At 41.5% G+C, this 21,466-nt stretch overlaps 1 protein-coding gene across 1 annotated transcript in view; it reads right to left on the minus strand.

Annotated features, from left to right (window-relative positions):
* Positions 1–1,863: 1,863 nt before the first annotated feature.
* The window catches only part of UFM1 (ubiquitin fold modifier 1), a 53,162-nt gene continuing 33,559 nt past the window's right edge, over positions 1,864–21,466 (minus strand). Inside the window, exons 4-6 of the mRNA XM_040340374.1 lie at positions 17,116–17,155; positions 9,135–9,167; positions 1,864–2,717 (exon numbers count right to left, since the gene is read on the minus strand). Of these exons, the coding sequence (XP_040196308.1) occupies positions 2,650–2,717; positions 9,135–9,167; positions 17,116–17,155 (141 nt within the window). The 3' untranslated portion in view covers positions 1,864–2,649. The remainder of the gene's footprint in view (positions 2,718–9,134; positions 9,168–17,115; positions 17,156–21,466) is intronic.

Consider the following 21,466-nt stretch of genomic DNA (forward strand, 5'->3'; position numbering starts at 1 on the left):
TTGTTTTTTTTATCAAAGAACTCTTGAAATCATAAAATAAATCCACATAACACCATTTCCTAATTTTACTTTCAGAGAGAAGAAATCAAATTTTGAGCCCTGTACCTCACAGTAAAACTTGTACAAGACAAATCAGGGGAAGGTTCAGTTGCATCCTCAAACAATCATTTATATTGGGGTGTAGACATGCAGGTATGTTCTACTGGATTAACCACTTAAGACCCAGACCATTATGCAGGTAAAGGACCTGGCCAGTTTTTGCGATTCGGCACTGTGCCGTTTTAACTGACAATTGCGCAGTCGGCGATGTGGCTCCCAAACAAAATTGGCGTCCTTTTTTTCCCAATAAATATAGCTTTCTTTTGGTGGTATTTGATCACCTCTGCGGTTTTTATTTTTTGCGCTATAAACAAAAATATAGCGACAATTAAAAAAAAAAAAAAAAAAAAAAAAAAACAATGGTCCAGATTCACCGAAAAAGTACGCCGGAGTATCTGCTGATACTCCGGCCGGCGTACTTTCAAATTTGCCGCGTCGTATCTTTAGTTTGAATTCTCAAACCAAGATACGACGGCTTCTGGCTTCGATCCGACAGGCGTACGGCTTCGTACACCTTCGGATCGTAGGTGTAATACTTTGGCGCTCGCTGGGTGGAGTTCACGTCGTTTTCCGCATCGGTCATGCTAATTAGCTGTTTACGGCGATCCACGAAGGTACGCCCGGTCGTCGCATTCTCTTATGTCGTCGCTAGTCGGCTTTTCCTGGCGTAAAGTTACGGCTGCTATTTCGTGGCTTATATTTAGACTAGCCATGTTAAAGTATGGCCGTCGTTCCCACGGCAAATTTTTAATTTTTTTTTTTGAGCAAGTCGTCCGTGAATAGGAAAGGACGTAGCGCACTTCGCCGTTCAAAAGATTACGTCAGTGCGACGTCATTTCGCGCAAAGCACGGTGGGAAATTTCAAAACGGAGCATGCGCAGTACGTACGGCGCGGGAATGCGCCTAATTTAAATGATACATGCCCCATTTGAATTAGGCGGGCTTGCGCCGGATGGATTTACGCTATGCCGCCGCAAGTTTACAGGCAAGTGCTTTGTGAATCAAGCACTTGCCCGTAAAACTTGCGGCGGTGTAACGTAAATGCGATACGTTACGCCGCTGCAATTCTATGTGAATCTGGCCCAATATTTTTTACTTTTTGCTATAATAAATACCCCCCAAAAAAGATATAAAAAAACTTTTTTTTTCTCAGTTTAGGCCGATACTTATTCTTCTACCCATTTTTGGTTATAAAAAAAAAAAAAATCGCAATAAGCGTTTATCGATTGGTTTGCGCACAATTTATAGCGTTTACAAAATAGGGTATAGTTGTATGGCATTTTTAATAACAATTTTTTTATTACTACTAATGGCGGCGATCAGCGTTTTTTTTCCGTGACTGTGGCATTATGGCGGACACATTGGACAATTTTGATACATTTTTGTATGATAACTATGAAATGTGATATTGTTAATGTTTGTAAATGCAGATTTATGAAATAGAAAGTATTAAAAAAAAACAACATGTAGCAGAATACAAATTGGCATAAAATGATGAAAAAAAATTAGATAATATATATATATATATATATATATATATATATATATATATATATATATATATATATATATATTGAATACGTTTTATAGCAGAAAGTAAAAAAAATATATATTTTTTTTTGGAAAATTGTCACTCTTTCTTGTTTAGAACGTAAAGAATAAAAACTGCAGAGATGATCAAATACCAGCAAAAGAAAGCTTGATATGTAGGAAAAAAATGTTTTTTTTTCTTATGCTACGCTAACAAATTCAGGACTAAAGAACTAGTTATTTCCCACCATTTTATTTCTCTACAAAAAAAACTGAACAGCAAAAACAGTGGAAAATTAGCTTCTAAATTATGTATGTGAACCAAATCACATTAAAAAAACTGTGCAGTAAAATTGTGGAAGGCAGAATACACTCACATCCTATTAATGGCAGACACACCAAAGACTATAAAGGAAAATGCATGAAAAATTGACTGTTGAGAAACATATTTTCAAATTTCTGCTTTCAATACCATTTTCTGACACAATTTTTATACATATAAAGTCCCTTACAAACACAGAAATCATTTAATCTCTGGGTCCTTTCATTTAGTGAGCAGCAGAAAACTGGAGTGATCTCAACTTATCAATGTGGAAAGTCAGATCATTAAAACTGTGCCACCAGCGCAGTTTTATTAGGTTAAATAGAAAGAAAAAAATATGAAAAAACTAAACATAAGTAAATGTAACCCAATTTCACAAGATAAAAAGTTATATTCCTCTTCCACTGTATTAGAATTTTCTGTACACAGCCAGTGTTACAGTTTAAACATACACTACGTTCTTTTATACACATTAACGTTGACAGACTTTAGAGGCGCCAGGGCTATATGGTTTTAAAGACATCTGAAGCCATAATTAAATCTTCCAAATCTTTAATCTTCAAAGTCACTTTGATTTTAAAGGAGAACAGGGCCTGACTGAATTAAATCTTAAATTAAAATTCAGAGTCTGATCTTTTTTTAGGCCCTCAATAAATATGTTCTTTCCATGTTCCAGAAAGCAAGACGTCCAGAAGGTATTAAGAGCTGCCCACTCGGTCTCTGGGAATGAGCCGGAGTTCAGAGCCGTGTTTGAGGAAAACATTTCCTGGAAAGAAAAAAAAAAAATTACAAAATGTAGGTCAAAAACACCATATTTTAGATTCAACAAGGATTCATTGTGAAATTAAAGTGCATATTCATTCAAATGTTTACCATTTAGGTTTGGATAGTGGAGAAGGATGATAATTCAAGTCAGGTTTTTAGCTACTAGTTGGGGCTCCTATTGAAATGAATGGGCATTGCTGCCGAAGCACCTGCAAAGCGGTGCTACATGGGCGTTATTAAACCCTTCTTCAGCCGCTAACAGGGGTTAAAAGCACCCCGATAGCAGCCGAAAAAATTAAGGTAAAGCACTGCTAAAACTAGCAGCACTTTACCGCTGACGCCCTCACCGCCCCTGTGTGAAAGTAGCCTTACAGAGAAAAAAATTGTTAGGATAGCGGATTGTGTGCAATAGGCATAGAATGAATGTGCATACAGCATAGCCATTTTTTAGGTAATCACATTCATTTGAATTTGTTCTGTAATGTTGAAGATGTCATGCTGCCTCCTCAGCTCTAAGCGTCAGGAACATACTCCAACATTTAAATATCCACTTGAGCGAGCTGGAGAATGAATTGGCCAGCGGCGGCATTTACCATAGAGAATAAGGTGAACCAGATGGTCCCCGGCAATCTCTATGACCTTCGAAGGCCTGGGCGTGACTTCATCTGCCCTAGGGAGACGTAAACACTGCTGTTTTTTTACCTGGCAAGGCTGAGATCGCTTTCTTTCTTTTTTTTGATCTCGTGCTCGCATGCAGATACGGTCGTGCCCGTATATGTAAATGGCATTCAAATCATACATGTGAGGTATCACTGCAAATGTTAGAGCGAGAGAAACAGTTCTAGTCCAAAATATCCTCTGTAACTCTAAACTTTAAAGCGTCGCCTATGGAGATTTTTAAGTACCAAAATATTGGCACCATTCCTTGACTGTACGCAAACTTAAAGCATGATATGTTAGGTATCCATTTACTCTGCATAGCACATCATCTTTCAAATTATACAAAAAAAAAGAAAAAAAAAAAAAAACGGACTAGCTTTAGTTTTATTTATTTTTTATTCATGAAACAGTTAAAGGCCCGAGTCCATCTGTGTCAATTGACGCAGCAGCAGGACTCGTTGGCGAGCCCGCACGGGTGTCCCCATGGAAAGCGGCTTTCCGAAGGAGCCTGAAGCGCCACTGGGGCACCCCAGAAGAGGAGGATCGGGGTTACTCTGTGCACAATTCTTTCACAGAGCAGATAAGTATATGTTCTTTTTCCATAAAGAACACAAACCTTTACTTTAAATATAATTACTAGCTATACCATGTTGTGTAGAAAATTTGAATCTTCAGATACATGTCCGTCCCCACAAACAGAAAAAAAAAAAGCATTTGTAATTGCATTGTTTATGCAGTAACCGTACAGCAAAGTCCCCACACAACAACCAAACAAATTCATGGGTGCCACATTCATTAACACAAATATGTACAACATAAGCATTAAGGGAATTTAAAACATCACATTATCGAATTAGGTAAGCTCCAAATTCATTTTAATTTTCATCTTCACATAGGATATAAAAATACAAAACTTGATAATTAAGCATATATCTACAGGCCATTATCTACCACATCTATACAATACCAACTAAAAATGCTAACATTTGTCATTTAACTATCCAAGCATTTATAATTTCTATGGTATGCAAAGACAACAGTTGTACTGGGGAAGATTATGCACAAAAACATATTTTATTGCAACGACTGTACCTTTTCTTTTGAGAACAAAAATACAATCCGTTACAGTACATTTAATACGGGGCAGGTTCATTATGGAATTAAATGACAGGTATATTAATTACCCAGCAAGAAGCCGGAATTAATTGGTTCATGCATGTTGAAATTACATCTTCATTTTAATCTGATCTGCAGGGCCATTTACCCACTGTTGCTAGGCTGCACCCTGTTGCCGAGAGTAAATATTTAATAGAAATATGAAGAAACCATCCGGAGGAATTTTAAATTATCCAAGATCAGAAGGTCTAAAATTAATTTTCCTAACTAGTGGGTTCAGGGAAATAGAGTCGGCTAAAGTCGATTACCATGCCCTCCAACAAGCTACAAAAAGTATACAATTCTACACACATGAGTAATTGAATGTGCTTGTCTTAATTTATCCAATATTCATTTTCAATTAAAACTGGCAACACACACACACACACACACGTGTAAACTATGCCTCTATTAAAGACACAATACATAACCATTTTTTTTGGTTAAAATATAAAAGATGATGTTACGTCGTTGAGTAAATAGATACTAAACATGTCATGCTTTAAAATTGGGCATGTCCGTGCAATGGCGACAAATGCTGTAAATTTTACTATTCATAGGTGATGCTTTAAAAGCCTTTACAGGTTACCACTTAGGCTGCAGTCACACCTGAGCGTTTTGTCGCCTGAAGCGCGACGATCAAATACGCTAGAGGGGAAAAAATACATTATTCCCTATGGAGATGGTTCACATCTCCACGCCAATACGCCTGACGCCGAACGCCTGAAACTCAAACAAGTTCCGGACCCTTTTTTGTCGCGCGAATCGTGCGGTTTGGGCGTATTTGAGCGTTTCCATTTTCCATAGAAAGTAATGGAAATGCTCGATTCAGCAACTAGCGCGACAACGATCGTTTGCTACGGGCGTTTCGTCGCTTTAATCAATAGAACTTTTCACCCAGGCAGAAGATTAAAAAAAATCTACCAACATAGCAACAAGTGATGAAAAGATGATAATTTTTCCTATTGGCTAAAATAAAAAATGTCGAAGTACAAAAACGTCGGACGACGCTGTATGCAAACAAGCATGAATACGCGCAACAAAACGCCGGAAAAAAACGCCAGAATAAACGACCGACGCTCAGGTGTGAATGCAGCCTAAAGATTATAGCTGGCCATACAATTTTCTTTAGGATTTACCTTCAACTATGTAGTGCGAGGGCCTGCCTGATTGCATACAAATTCAAAGTATTTAGGTATGACCTTATATTCTATGGTTTTGGTAAATATAAAAGGAAAGTTGTACAAGAAAATAGTATAATGTATGGCCAGCCTTACACAGAAGGTCTCATGCTAAAATTACTGCCCATGATCTGACATTTGTGGCGATACCTCACAACGATAATATGCTCATTTTATTGTAAACATCCCATTTTTAATGTAAAAACATTCCTTGTGACAACAATAGGCATGCAACGGGTACTTTTTATGGAGACCCCAGATACCTCCCCTCTTAAAAAGCATTTGATTATATTAAAGCGGTTGTAAACCCGCATGAATTATTATTATTTTTTTCCTCCTGTAAGGGAAAAGTCATAATGAGCTAATATGCACCGCATATTAGCTCATTATGAAATACTTACCTCGGAACGAGGTGCGTATCACTTACCTGGTTCACGCCGAGCGAGATTTCATCTTGCCTCGGCGTGTCTTCCGGGTATCGCCGCTCCAGCGCTGTGATTGGCTGGAGCGGCAATGACGTCACTCCCGCGCGTGCGCGCGGGAGATTTAAAACCCGGCAAGGTCCGGCGGCATTGCGAGGGGAATATCTCCTAAACCGTGCAGGTTTAGGAGATATTCTCCTTACCTACAGGTAAGCCTTGTTATAGGCTTACCTGTAGGTAAAAGTACAAAAAGTGGGTTTACAACCACTTTAAGGTTGATGTAATCAAATGCTTTTCATTTTTGAAAATAGCGGTGTTGACGTCCTGGGAAACCAAAAGTAATGCTTCCGAGTTCCTATATCAAAAAGGCGATCAAAGCTATTCTGGTCTTAGATCGCCTCTATGCGCTGGCTGGTTGATCATAACTTCTGGTGGGATGGGAGATGCCAGGTAAAGTCACAGAAGACAGCTGCAGGCATCATCCCGGTATAACCCCTTGAAGTCTTACAGTATACGGATAAGAAAATAGGATTTTTTACTTACCATAAAATCACTTCTGGAGTTTATTACAGGACACAGGAGAAGTATTCAGTTACATGGTTCCTCAACCTCCCTTTAGCAACATGCTAATGACCTTTTTGAATAAAACCTTTCCTTTTTCAGGACATGCCTTATTTTAAACCCAGTGACGTCCTCACTGGGTCTCTGTGCTTAAGGCATATCATGGCTAGTGCAAAGGGCTGTACATAGCTTCCTGTAAAACAGCAATCCACCCTAGGCCACACCCAGATGTAATATTCCATATACAAAAAAAATAAAATCCAATGAATGAAAGGTAGTGGGGCTAGCAACAGTAAGGCTGGGGAGAGAAGTGAAGGGCTAAATAGTTCTGGGCGTCCTCTAGCCAGGAAATGAGATGGGATCCATCTGACTTGCTGCAGCTACTAATGCACATTGTGGGAAGCTCACAGTGAAGTAAAACTAGAGAAAGCTATTTCAGTGTAACAAAGGGGCCTGTACAACTGTAATACTGATTGGAGTTCACATTTAAGGCCACCAACTCAGAGACCCACTTCAAAGAAGTGAAGGTGGCAAGAAAGGCAACCAGGGTGAGATCTTATGGGCACACTGGGTATGGAAGGAACAATATGACCGATACCTTGTACAAAGGCATTCACTAAGGAGCGAGAGGCAAGCAGTCTCTGAAAAAGAATAGTGATGTGGCCTACAAGGGTACTCCATGCCAAATGTCGATCCAGACCAGAATGGAGAAAAGACAGGGGTTGTGCCACAAAGAACTTGCTTGAATTGAACTTGCCTTAGATTACACCAGGAGAAATAGGTCTTTCAAGTGCAATGGTAGACTTTGCGAGACATCTACTTCCTAGCCTTCAAGAGCATAGGGATGAACTAATCTGCAAGGTCATTAAAGCCAGCGACAGAGAAGAGACCACAGAGAGTCTGCCAGAAGACCGAGGAAGTCCAAGATGGAGAGCAATCCGGTTTCACTGTAATAACCTCCAACTTGATTCTACAGAGTAGGCGAGGAATGTGTTTTAGCAATTAAAAAGGCATAGACTGTTCCCAGAGTCACCATCAACAACTACTAAAAAGGCTGGAGGACGACACCTGGATCAGGGGACAAACCTGCTCAGGTTGTTATTAATCCTAGAAGCCAGAAGCATGTCCCCCAGCTGTGATAGAGATTGAAACACCTCGGGGTGAAGATACTATTCTTTGGAGCCTAGATGTCGGAGACTGAGAAAGTACATTTGTCAATTTTCCTTAACTGGGATGTGGACAGCAGACAGGGCTGCAATGTGAACTTCTGCTCAAACCAGAATCAGATCCACTTCCCTGAAAGACACTAACTTGCCCCAATGGTCGATGTAAGCTCTGGCATTGTCTGACTGAATCCTGGTCGGGTGACCTCACAGATCAGAGATCAAGCGTTTAAGGGATAAGTAATTCGTCCTGAGTTCCAGAATAAATGGAAAACAAGCTTTCACCAAAGAACCAGGTTCCTTGTCCTGAGATGGTATTTAGAACTCATTTGCAGCTTAATAGGACAATATCTGTCATGAGAACCTTCCAAACAACTGGCAGAATTCAAGCACCAAACTTGAGACCCAACATGCCAGGGCACGTCTGGTTCTGCTAGTCAGATGTATGGGACAATCCAGAGACCATGCTTGCTGTTCTCACACTGCCAAAAACTTGAGTTGCAATAGTCTAGAGTGGAACTGGGCATATGGAAATTAATTGGTCACCATCAGGCCCAAAACCTTCATGCAAAGTTGGAATGCTCCTGGACTGTAGTGTCCAAACATAGGATCAGAGAGTTTGCAGTTTGTCCAGGGGAAGAAAGCCCTTGGACAGGGTCAAAATTAAGATTAGACCCAGATATTTAAAACAATGAGATGGCTCCAGAGTCGAATCCTGGAGGTTAAGAATCCACCCAAAACTCTGGGAGGTCTGCACACTTTGTTAGCGGTCAGAGTCAACTGTTTACTCAGAAGAAAGGAGGGAATGTTCTGCACCTAACACAGAGTCTAGTGCCCAGAAAGCATTCCATTTCACTTGAAATCGTGTATTATGGCCTGCAGGGCTATAATAAGGATTAGCCAATTCAGAAGCAAAAAGAAGCTCCAGAGTCTCTGCAGTAACTGTAGAAACAAAAGCAAAAATAAAAAAAATAAAAAAAGTTTTGGTTCTTTTGGATGAGATGAGATGAGAGAAGGCACCTAGTCTACTAAGGCACAAACCATCTCCTAAGGCAACAGCATAACCCCATGTACCCAAATACTTCTCCTGTGCCCCGTACTGTACGATTAACAAAGGTTAATGATATACCAGTTGTGATACTATCCTAATTCGTTAATTTGTGGGGGAAGGGTGAAAACTACTGGAGCATGATCTGATTTAAATCAATTTGCGATTACAGCTTTGAACAATTTACTTTGCAATATGTCTTCATTAAAAAAAAAAAAGTTTACTTACCAGCTGTCTGTGCTGGATTTAGCCCTACTCCATCTGTAGGATAAATTCAAATTATTAAAAAAAAAAAAAAAGCACACACATTGAAATAAACAAACATGCAATGTTCAAATTTAAATGATGGAAAAAGGCTGCACTGACACTGACAGTTTTGAATTCCCTTTATTGTCGTGTAGCTTGTCAGAAAATGCAGGCTTTGCTAAACATGCATTGTTCAAGAGCAATGATACGCAATTGATGATCGTTGGGAGCTGCTATGATATAGGTACAGATCGGCATATTTTTTATATAACACAGACACAGGGACACTTCTTGTTATATTACAGAGGAGATGGGATGATTTGATATCAGTGGCTTAACAACCACTTAAAAGCTTCAAAAACACATAACAAAATGCACGTTAAAGCGATAGGAGATTTGGGCCCAGATTCTCAAAGGAGATACGACGGCGTATCTCCAGATACGCCGTCGTGTCTCCGAGTCTGAGCGGTCGTATCTATGCGCCTGATTCTTAGAATCAGTTACGCATAGATTTCTATTAGATTAAGTCTCTTACGCCGTCGGATCTTAACGGCATATTTACGCTGGCCGCTAGGGGCGTGTACGTTGATTTACGCCTAGAAATATGTAAATCAGCTAGATACGCAAATTCACGAATGTATGCCCGGCCAACGCAGTACAGATACGCCGTTTACGTTAGGCTTTTCCCGGCTTAAAGTTACCCCTGCTATATGGTGGCGTACATGCGGCGTACCAATGTTAAGTATGGACGTCGTTCCCGCATCAAAATTTTAAACATTTACGTTGTTTGCGTAAGTCGTCTGTGAATGGGGCTGGACGTCATTTACGTTCACGTCAAAACCAATACGTCCTTGCGGCGTACTTTGGAGCAATGCACACTGGGATATTCCACGGACGGCGCATGCGCCGTTCGTGAAAAACGTCAATCACGTCGGGTCACATAACATTTACATAAAACACGCCCCCTGTTCCAAATTTGAATTAGGCGGGCTTACGCCGGCCTATTTACGCTACGCCGACGCAACTTACGGAGCAAGTGCTTTGAGAATACAGCACTTGCCCGTCTAAGTTGCGAAGGCGTAACGTAAATAGGATACGTTACGCCCGCACAAAAATACGCCGATCTACGAGAATCTGGCCCTTATTGTGTGTTACTAATCAACGCTGTTCATCCAGTTTTTCAGCTTGGTTAAGTCTTTCTACATCTGGTTGTTTGGGGATGGGGACAAAAAAAAGCAATAGAATTTGATCTGATGAAACTGAAATCCTCAATTATAACCACATTTGTACCGATAACTCTAAAGCCGGCAACTCACAAATTTAAAGCTGAAATTAAGCTAAAAAAATAAATAAATAAATATTTGGTATGCATCTCCAGGGACATAACTTACCTCTAATGAAGTGTGCCCCACATCCAACTGACTACTCCATACTGTAAAAATCTTCTGCCCATAGCATCGATCCTCAGGCAATGCAAGGGTTAACATCAGATTCTGCAGGTGTAAAAGAGTTGCGCTGCTTGACCACCCCTTCCGCTCACCTACACCATTCACAGAACTCATTATTCTTTTCCAAAATACAAAGCATTTGGTGAATGGAGGACAGGATCTGCCTCCTCCAATTACAGAACACTGCATTCTGGTGAAGAATAATATGAGTTATATCACTGCAGGAGGCAGGTAGAAAGGGCAAGCAACACAACTCTTTCATACTCACTGCGGATGATGTTAACCCCAGCAGGGCAGAGGGTCAGCATTGTCAGGAGGACCCAGAGGCAGTGCGTAAAAGATTTCTACACAATGCAGCAGCCAGTCAGACATGAAACACACATGATGGACATTCATGAGTCGTAAAATGTCCCTTGGTGCTGCATAGAAAGAAAACATAACTAAACTTTAACAACATTTTTATTTAAGGACAAACCTAAACAATCCATCCAATTAGTATGAAATCAGACAGGCCCTTGTACTACATAGCTGATGGTAGATCCAAGGCAGATTGTATAGTCAAATTGTATAGAGAATGGCTAGCTTGAAACCAATGTGTTCCTCTCTAATTAACTATTCAATTAAAATGTATTATCAACTACATTCATCACTTTGTAGATTAAGCTTAATCTCTTATACAGGCAGCCACAAATCAATACTACTGCATTAATGGTAATTGGATAAGACAATGGACAGCGTCAGCATTTATTTGCAGTATGACAAAAAGACATTACAGTGGACTTTACATTGCACTGCTGCCACTTTCTGAAATTCTGTTTTAACCTGCAGGAGGGAAACAGGTTAGTATACTTACCTTTCTCCTGACTTATGCAATCAGCACCTAAGTGAGGTAAATATCATCCTTCTTCTGGCGAGATTTGGGGAATGGCCAGTACTACAAATCTTGCCAAGAAGATAATCTCAGCATTGTGCTGCAGCCATTCCTGAGGATCTCTTCAGCAGGATGACGCCATGGAAGCCAGAGGCATGAAATAGGAATAAAGCATATCGCTCTATAGCAGTGTTGGCAAACCTTGGCATCCCAGATGTTTTGGAACTACATTTCCCATGATGCGCAACTACATTGCAGAGTCCATTAACATTATGGGAAACATGTGGGGTGCCAAGGTTCGCCATCACTGCTCTATAGTGTGTGTGTGTGTCAATTAACCACTTCCAGACCACCGCATGTACATATACGTCGGCAGAATGGCACGGACAGGCACACTGGCGTACCTGTACGTCCCTGCCTAGACGTGGGTCCGATCGGGACCCCCCCCCCCCCGGTACATGCGGCGGTTCCCGTGGCTGTCCGAGCGATCCGGGACGAGGGCGCGGCTATTCGTTTCTAGCCCCCCCCTCGCGATCGCTCCCCGGAGCTGAAGAACAGGGAGAGCCGTATGTAAACACGGCTTCCCCGTGCTTCACTGCATCGATCGAGTGATCCCTTTTATAGGGAGACTCGGTCGATGACGTCAGACCTACAGCCACACCCCCCTACAGTTGTAAACACACACTAGGTGCCTAACTCCTACAGCGCCCCCTGTGGTTAACTCCCAAACTGCAACTGTCATTTTGACAATAAACAATGCAATTTAAATGCATTTTTTGCTGTGAAAATGACAATGGTCCCAAAAATGTGTCAAAATTGTCCGAAGTGTCCGCCATAATGTCGCAGTCACGAAAAAAATCGCTGATCGCCGCCATTAGTAAAAAAATAAATAATAAAAAAATAAAACTATCCACTATTTTGTAAATGCTATACATTTTGTGCAAACCAATCGATAAACGCTTATTGCGATTTTTTTTTACCAAAAATATGTAGAAGAATACGTATCGGCCTAAACTGAGGAAAAAAAAAAAAATGTTATATACCGTATTTATCGGCATATACCGCACACTATTTTGCCCTGAAAATCAGGGCAAAATCGTAGGTGCGCAATATACGCCGATACCCGTTTTCCCGCCACGAGTTTGAATACTGCGCCGGCATATACCGAGCGCAGTACACTCGTGTATCTTCGGGCAGTCTCGGCGCCTCTCTCACTGACGTCCTGAGCATACAGGACGTCAGCGCGACAGTTGCCGAGCCTGCCCGACGATACACGAGTGTACTGCGCTCGGTATATGCCGGCGCAGTATTCAAACTCGTGGAGGGAAACGAGCGGGAAGGACGCGAGGACGCCGCAGAAGGACGCCGGACCCGCCGAAGAGGACGCCAGACCCGCCGAAGAGGACACCCGACCCGCCGAAGAGGACACCCGACCCGCCGAAGAGGACACCCGACCCGCCGAAGAGGACACCCGACCCGCCGAAGAGGACACCCGACCCGCCAAAGAGGACACCTGACCCGCCAAAGAGGACACCTGACCCGCCGAAGACGGACGCCGGACCCGCCGAAGAGGACACCCAAAGCCGCAGAAGGACGCCGGACCCGACGAGGCCGCCACTTTAGGGGTGCGCGGTATACGCGGGAGCGCATTATACCGCGATAAATACGGTATGTTTTTGGGGGATATTCATTATAGCAAAAAGTAAAAAATATTGAATTTTTTTTCAAAATTGTCGCTCTATTTTTGTTTATAGCGCAAAAAATAAAAACCGCAGAGGTAATCAAATACCACCAAAAGAAAGCTTGATTTGTGGGGGAAAAAAGGACGCCAATTTTGTTTGGGAGCCACGTCGCACGACCGCGCAATTGTCTGTTAAAGCGACGCAGTGCCGAATTGTAAAAACCCCTTGGGTCATTTAGCAGCATATCGGTCCGGTCCTTAAGTGGTTAAGAGTGCCAAGTGTAATTTCTGTCTGTTGCTTTGTTCCTCTGCTATCAGCATGAATCACTTCTGACATGTTTTCCTGTCACCAGGGAAAAAATGATTGACAGCGGCAGCTGTGTGGAGGGGGTGTGTCCCTTCCTTCCAATCAGCTCTCCTCACTGAGCTCTGCAGAGTGTAACTTCAGATCCCCGCCCCTTTTTTCTGATAGCTCAGACAAGCTTTATAAATTGTGCACTTTGAACAGACACAGAGAAGGCTGCAGATAAACAGGTACAATTTATGTAGGAGGATTTGTTTCCTCTCTGTGAATCACCTGAGACCAGTCAGTTCACTGGGTATATGCGAGGTCCTACAACCATTTTAGGCAATTAATACAATTGGGCTTTAAAATGTACTTTAAAAAGTATTTTTGTTTGAGCGGAGGAGGGGGGATGTTGAGGGTTTAACAAGAAATCTAAGATGTAATGGAATATTAATTTACAGTAGTATTAGAACTCTGATGTGTTACACAGTGCTAACCAGAGTACATATGGTAGAAGTACATACTTCGGCACCTGTCCCTTCTAGAAGCTCACAGTGTAGGAACATTACTACACTTGTATGCACATCAAGGGCAAATTGAGAAGAAGCCAAATAATTTAACAATGTTTCTTGCACTATTTTGCACATGTATATACTTTTTGATCACATGAACTTTATTTTATATTGGAAGTTACCGATTCTTCATATTTCTTATAGAATGTTTCAGGACTGTGGGAGGAAACCCATATAGACTGGCAAAACATACAAACTCCATGCAGATGGTCTCCTAGGTTGGATCAGAAGCCGAGACCTGGAGCTGCAATGCAAACTACTTTGTCCAGGTCCCCTGTATTGGGGTTAAAACCCACCTTGTCCAATCTCTGTATATTTTTCCTACAGGTCCATAAGGCTGGTAGTAATAAGGATACAGTGCCTTGAAAAAGTATTTCCACATTTTGTCATGTTACAAACAAAAACGTTAAAGTAGAAGTCCACCCCAACACTAAAACCCTGCATCTACAGACAGCCAGGATCTAAACACAAACCTATCTAGCCCTGTAAAGAAGACATGAGTGAGTATACATACTTTTTTTAAAGCTAATCCAGTCCGGTCTCCAGCAGTGGAAGCTCCAACACTTGCTGTGAAATGAATGGGAAGTGACGTCACCCATAGAGTTACTATGGGACTTCCGTTGTCGATTTCCTCCTCTGCACCCGCCTTCACTGCAAAGCCGCCACTGACAGCTCAGCCTGGGATCGGAGGGGGGGGGGGGGGATCAGCTTCAGAAAAGTTATGTATACTGATTTCTTCTTTACAGGACTAGATAGGTTAGGTGTTAGATCATGGATGTCTGTAGATGTAGTCATTTTAGTGTTAGGATGGACTTCTACTTTAATGTATTTTATTGGGCTTTTATGTGATAGACCAACACAAAGTGGCACATAATTGTGAAGTGGAAGAAAAATGATAAAACTGTTTTCAATTTTTTTTACAAATAAAATATCTGAAAAGTATGGCGTGCATTTGTATTCAGCCCCCTTTACTCTGAGACCCCTAACTAAAATCTAGTGGAACCAATTGCCTTCAGAAGTCACCTAATTAGTAAATAGAGTCCACCTGTGTGCAACTTAATCTCTTTATAAATACAGCTGTTCTGTGAAGCCATCAGAGGTTTGTTAGAGAACCTTAGTACACAAACAGCATCATAAAGGCCAAGGATCACAGCAGACAGGTCCGGTATTAGGTTGTGGAGAGGTTTAAAGCAGGGTTGTGTAATAAAAAAATATCCCAAGCTTTGAACATCTCATGGAGCACTGTTCAATCCATCATTTGAGAATGGAAAGAGTATGGCACAACTGCAAAACTACGTAGACATTGCCGTCCACCTAAACTGTCAGGCCGGGTAAGTAGAGCATTAATCAGAGAAGCAACCAAGAGGCCCATGGTAACTCTGGAGGAGCTGCAGAGATCCACAGCTCAGGTGGGAGAATCTTTCCACAGGACAATTATTAGTAGTGCACTCCACAAATCTGGCCTTTATGGAAGAGTGGCAAGAAGAAAGTCATTATTGAAAGAAAGACATAAGAAGTTCTGTTTGCAAGAAGGGGTTCTGGCCAGATGAGGCCAAAATTGAACTTTTTGTCCGAAAAGCATAACGCTATGTGTAGCGGAAAACTAACTCTGCATATCACCCCGAACACACCATCCCCACCATGAAACATGGTGGTGGAAGCATCATGTTGTGGGGATGCTTTTCTTCGGCAGAGACAGGGAAGCTGGTCAGAGTTGATGGGAAGATGGATGGAGCTAAATACAGGAAAACCTGTTAGGCCGCGTACACACGATCAGTCCATCCGATGACAACGGTCTGAAGGACCGTTGTCATCGGTTAACCGATGAAGCTGACTGATGGTCTGATGTGCCTACACACCATCAGTTAATGAACCGATCGTGTCAGAACGCAGTGATGTAAAACACAACGACGTGCTGAAAAAAACTAAGTTCAATGCTTCCAAGCATGCGTCGACTTGATTCTGAGCATGCGCAGGTTTTTAACCAATGCTTTTGCATACTAACGGTTTTGACCTATCGGTTAGGCGTCCATGGGTTCAATTTTAAAGCAAGTTATCTTTTTTTTAACCGAAGGATAACTGACCAATGGGGCCTACACACGATCGGTTTGGACCTATGAAACGGTCCTTCAGTCCGTTTTCATCGGTTTTGACCGATCGTGTGTACGTGGCCTTAGAGTCTGCAAAAGACTTGAGACTGGGGCAGAGGTTCACCTTCCAGCAGGACAACGACCCTAAACATACAGGCCGAGCTACAATGGAATGGTTTAGATCAAAAGCATAATCATGTGTTAGAATGGCTCAAAGTCCAGACCTAAATCCAATTGAGAATCTGTGCCAAGAGTCGATTGGCTCTCCATCCCATCTGACAGAGCTTGAACTATTTTGCAAAGAAGAATGAGCATACATTTCACTCTCTAGATGTGCAAAGCTGGTAGAGACATACCTAAAAATACTTAAAGTTGTAATTTCAGCAAAAGGTGGTTCTACGAAGTATTGACTAAAAAACATTTATCATTTTCCTCTCACTTCACAATTATGTGCCACTTTGTGTTGGTCTATTATATAAAATCCCAATAAAACACATTTACGTTTTTGGTTGTAACATGACAAAATGTGGAAAATTGCAAGGGGTATGAATACTTTAAGGCACTGTATATATTGTCATGACTGTGTTTTATCAAACTGCAATAACATGTAATACTTACATTTTTTTTTATAAAAGTGTACTCATGTGTGGCTAATGGGAGAATCAATTCCTGTGACAGCTTCCCACCAGGAACCAGAAAATGCCTACAAATGGTAATACCGAATTTATGTTTATGATCTCTCAAATTGGAGGGTGTAGGGAGAAGAATGTATTTTCTCTTTAACGTAGAGGCCTGTAACATTATAATTACTTGTAGAAATAATCTTTATGGTTTACAGTCTATTGGGATATGTTTACATCTGCATTTGAGGTAACAGGGACCGCCAGCTAACATCTGATGTGTTCAACACCAAAACTATTGACTAGGAATGAATAGTCACCATCAGCGGTCAAGATCTACTAGAAGTTGTTACAAATGAGAAATCCTGTATTCAATGACCAGGAAAGCAACTTACCATTTGTGATTATCGCACTTGTCTCTGGAGGAACCTTAAACTAAAGAAACAAAAAACATAATTTAGAATTTCTAAAGACAATGTGCTTTTTTCTTTAGTACTAGAACAAAAGTATAACATGATCATATTTTTCATAGCCCAGTTCCAGATCCAACCAATGAAGAAAAGAAGGTTATTATAACCCTTTGGGACACTTACCGGTAACTCCTAAATAAAACCTTAAAGGTGTTGTAAAGGTTTGTGTTTTATTTTCTAAATAGGTTCCTTTAAGCTAGTGCGTTCGTTGTCGGTTCACTTACCTTTTCCTTCGATTTCCCTTCTAAATGTTTTTTTTTTTAGTTTTCTTTGTCTGAATTTCTCACTTCCTGTTCCTCCTCAGTAAGCTGTTCTGGCTGACTAACCCTCAGCCAGATGATGGTGGAAAGCTTACTGAGGAGGAACAGGAAGGGAGAAATTCAGACAAAGAAAAAAAACATTTAGAAGGGAAATCGAAGGAAAAGGTAAGTGAAACAACAATGCACTAGCTTAAAGGAACCGATTTATAAAAAATAAAATAAAAAATGAACCTTTACAACCCCTTTAACCACTTGAGATCCGCGCTATAGACGAAAGACGTCAAGTGCCGGGTGGACGTCCTGTTTACATTCCCGCTGGGGGCGCGCAGCGGGGAAACACTGTGCCCAGCGAATCGCCGGGAAGCCGATGCGCGTGCCTGGCGGCTGTGATGTCCGCCAGGTACCCGCGATTGGCAGGGACGTGGAGCTCTGTGTGTAAACACAGAGCTCCACGTCCTGTCAGGGAGAGAGGAGACCGATCTGTGTCCCTTGTACATAGGGACACAGCATCGGTCACCTCCCCCAGTCAGTCTCCTCCCCCCCACAGTTAGAACACACCCATGATACACATTTAACCCCTTCCTCACCCCCTAGTGTTAACCCCTTCACTGCCAGTCACATTTATACAGTAATTAGTGCATTTTTATAGCACTGATCGCTGTAAAAATGTGATCAGTCCCTAAATTGTGTCAAAAGTGTCGGATACGTCCGCCGCAATATCGCAGGCCTGACAAAAAAAAAAAAATTGCAGATCGCCGCCATTACTAGTAAAAAAAAAAAAAAATAATCATAAATCTATCCCCTATTTTGTAGGTGCTATAACTTTTGCGCAAACCAATCAATATACGCTTATTGCGATTTTTTTTAATAAAAATATGTAGAAGAATACGTATCGGCCTAAACCGAGGGAATTTTTTTGTTTTTGTTTTTTTTTTATTGGAATGATGTAACAAAAAAGTAAAAAAAGTGTTTTTTTTTCAAAATGTTATGTCTTTTTTTGTTTATAGCCCAAAAATTTTTAAAATCGCAGAGATGATCAAATACCACCAAAAGAAAGCTTTACTTGTGGGAAAAAAATGATAAAAAAATAAAAATTTGGGTACAGTGTTGTATGACCGCGCAATTGTCATTCAAAATGCGTCAGCGATGAAAGCTGAAAATTGGTGTGGGCACGAAGGGGTTTTAAGTGCCCAGTAATGAAGTGGTTAAAGAAGTCTGTATTTCATACATTTGACAGCTACAGTCATACCTCCAATTAATCAATGCTCCTAGTCTTTGTGGGTAAAAAAATAAATAAAAAATTCCAGCACATTTTAAAAGCACAGCTATGTTATTCATTGGCCTGCTTCAGGGCTCTTAATTCTAATGAATGGAGGTGGGATTTGATAGGTTTGCCTCCTATTTGGGATTATTCTCTGAAGCATTATGCAGAGAACACTGTGCTGGAAACTGCAGGCTCTACACTGTACTCTGTATTTAATACATACAAAGTAAAACACATGCCCAATGTGGAATAATCAGAGCAATTTTCTGTGGTGAGCAAACCACATTATCTGTTGGACACTTTCCATTAACCAATAGGAGTATTGGAAATCAATGGACAGCAATGTGTCCCGAGTATGGCCTACTTATCAGCCAAATAACATTTCCAGCACCAAGGACCTAAATTGTTTGGGGAAAATACACTCAGTACCATTTATGCAATACAGACACAACTCCCAGTTTATCTCTTATAAATATGCTACAAGTACAGGAAAATTCCTGTTGATCCTGCCAGAAATGCAGAGAGTTTCAAACTTCCCATAGGGAGCTGACAACACAGTGCCCACTGCCGCACTAAAAACGCAAAAAGTATTTTCACCCCTGCCTGAGGTTTTTTCCTACCCCTGTCCTCCTCCCTATCATCTCTTAAGCATAAGGGGCATGTTCTTTAGTCCAGTAGTGAATAACTAGGACAGGGCTGATAACACAGCTTGTGATTGGAGTGCAGCAGAGATAGAAATGTCAGCTCACTACAGGCAGAGGCACTCACTGCTTTTCTGTCAGGATCACGTTATATTTTTGAGCTTGCAGCGATTATAAAGAGGGGGGGGGGGGGGGGGGGGGGGAGAAGTACAGATTTTAGAGACCTGTCCGATTTTTTATTTTGTCTAGACATACACTTTAATGTTCTTTGGTAGGTGAGCAGCCCATCTTCTGGAACCCAATGTAGTCAGTTTAGATCAGTGATTCTCAACCTGGGGGTCGGGACCCCCTCGGGGGTCAAATGATTATTTGCCAGGGGTCACCAAATCCCAGGCTGTTCCTTAAGCCCACGCCGCATTCCCAGCATTTTCGCGGCCGCCCAACAGGGCTGTTCCTTGAGCCCGCGGCCGCCCACTCAGCCTCTTCGCAGCTGCCCATTCAGTTCACGGCATGGATGTGGGGCGTAGACTAGAGGTCAGCTGACTGGTGAGGAATGTGAAGTGGGATGGGCTGGAGGAGACCCCATCTCCTGATTTTGGCATAAGGGTCACTCCTGCGAGACACCATTAACCCGGAGACACAGTGAGTAAACACTGCCTGTGATTATAGTTGCCATTAAAAGTCCCCACTACAGTTCTCAGATCAGCAGATCACCTTGATCAAGAGCACCTAATTTGGCTGATCAGAACTCCCTCCAGCATGGCTAGACTTCCCATTCCCTCCACCGTCCGTCCCCGTCCCCCCCCAACAAGGAGTAAGAGAAGGAATAAAGAGAGAATACATGGAAGGGAGAGGAAAAGAGGGGGAGTAACAAAGAAAAAGGGAGAGAAAGAATATAAGAGAGAACAAGAAAGACGGCGAGAGAGCGAGATGGGGAAAAAAAATTAGGATAGAGAGTGGTACATCCTAAATTGTGGAGTGGAAGGGGTTAGGGGAGCAAATTTTTTTCTGTTAGGGGTCCCCGCAACTTCGCAAATTTTATTAAGGGGTCACGGCACTAGGAAGGTTGAGAACTACTGGTTTAGATACTGAAACATTACTTCTTTTTTTTTTATTATTATTATTATTTTGCTCAATCAGATGGTTAATAGAGGTATGAGCCGAGGTACCTTTTAGTGCTAATCTGTTATACTAGAGAGTTACTTTTTATTTTTTTAAGATAGAAATCTTTTGAACATTTTTTTTTTTACTTGAAAGTTTTTATTTGAAAATAAACAAGACATAGCATACAACAGATAAGGCATTCAGTAAGCATGACAAACAAGATAAGGCAATCTTTTGAATATTTAAGGTTTTGATCATTTTTATGAAATGAGAATTAAAGCAGCAAATATTTCGGGGAAGGAAAAAAAAAAAAAAAAAAGTAATTCTGGAAAATAGTTTAAGCCTGTACCGAGAATAATGCTCTGCATGGATTCACAAAGAACTGACACAGAATATTACAGGCATAGAATTTGCTACGGAAAATCGGTTACAAATTTAAACCCAGGAAGAGCAAATGGAGAGAAGGCTGTCAGGGTTCTTCATGTCATCATCACAATAGAGGTTGCTATGGAAACCTGTTCCTGCATTGACATTTTAATCAGCCGGGCAAAAAGGGACCAGGAAGCAATTCTTTACAGCCGACTTCCCTCATTTACTAAGTCTGCATAGAAAACCACATTACAGAAAGTCAAATATGCAATAGGAAATAATCCTGCAAATTGGGTTCTCAAATGGGAATGCACACAGTGGAACAGCAGGGGTATCCGCTAACAGCTGACTAAATCAGATGAGCGTCACTTGAATAGTAATGCTGTAAAGAGTGCTGCCATAAAATAAAAATGTTTACCATGCTGTCAACTGCTAAAAACTATGGGCCAGATTCACGTAGGTGAGGGGCGGCGTAACGTATCGTAGATATGTCACACCGCCGCAAGTTTTCATCGCAAGTGCCTGATTCACAGAGAACTTGCAATGAAAACCTACGCCGGCGGCCTCCGGCGCAAGGCGGGCCAATTCAAATGGGCGTGTGCTCCCGCGCGGGACCTACTGCGCATGCTCAGTTTCGC

The sequence above is a fragment of the Rana temporaria genome, chromosome 2, assembly GCF_905171775.1.
Source record: "Rana temporaria chromosome 2, aRanTem1.1, whole genome shotgun sequence".
Classification (NCBI taxonomy): domain Eukaryota; kingdom Metazoa; phylum Chordata; class Amphibia; order Anura; family Ranidae; genus Rana; species Rana temporaria.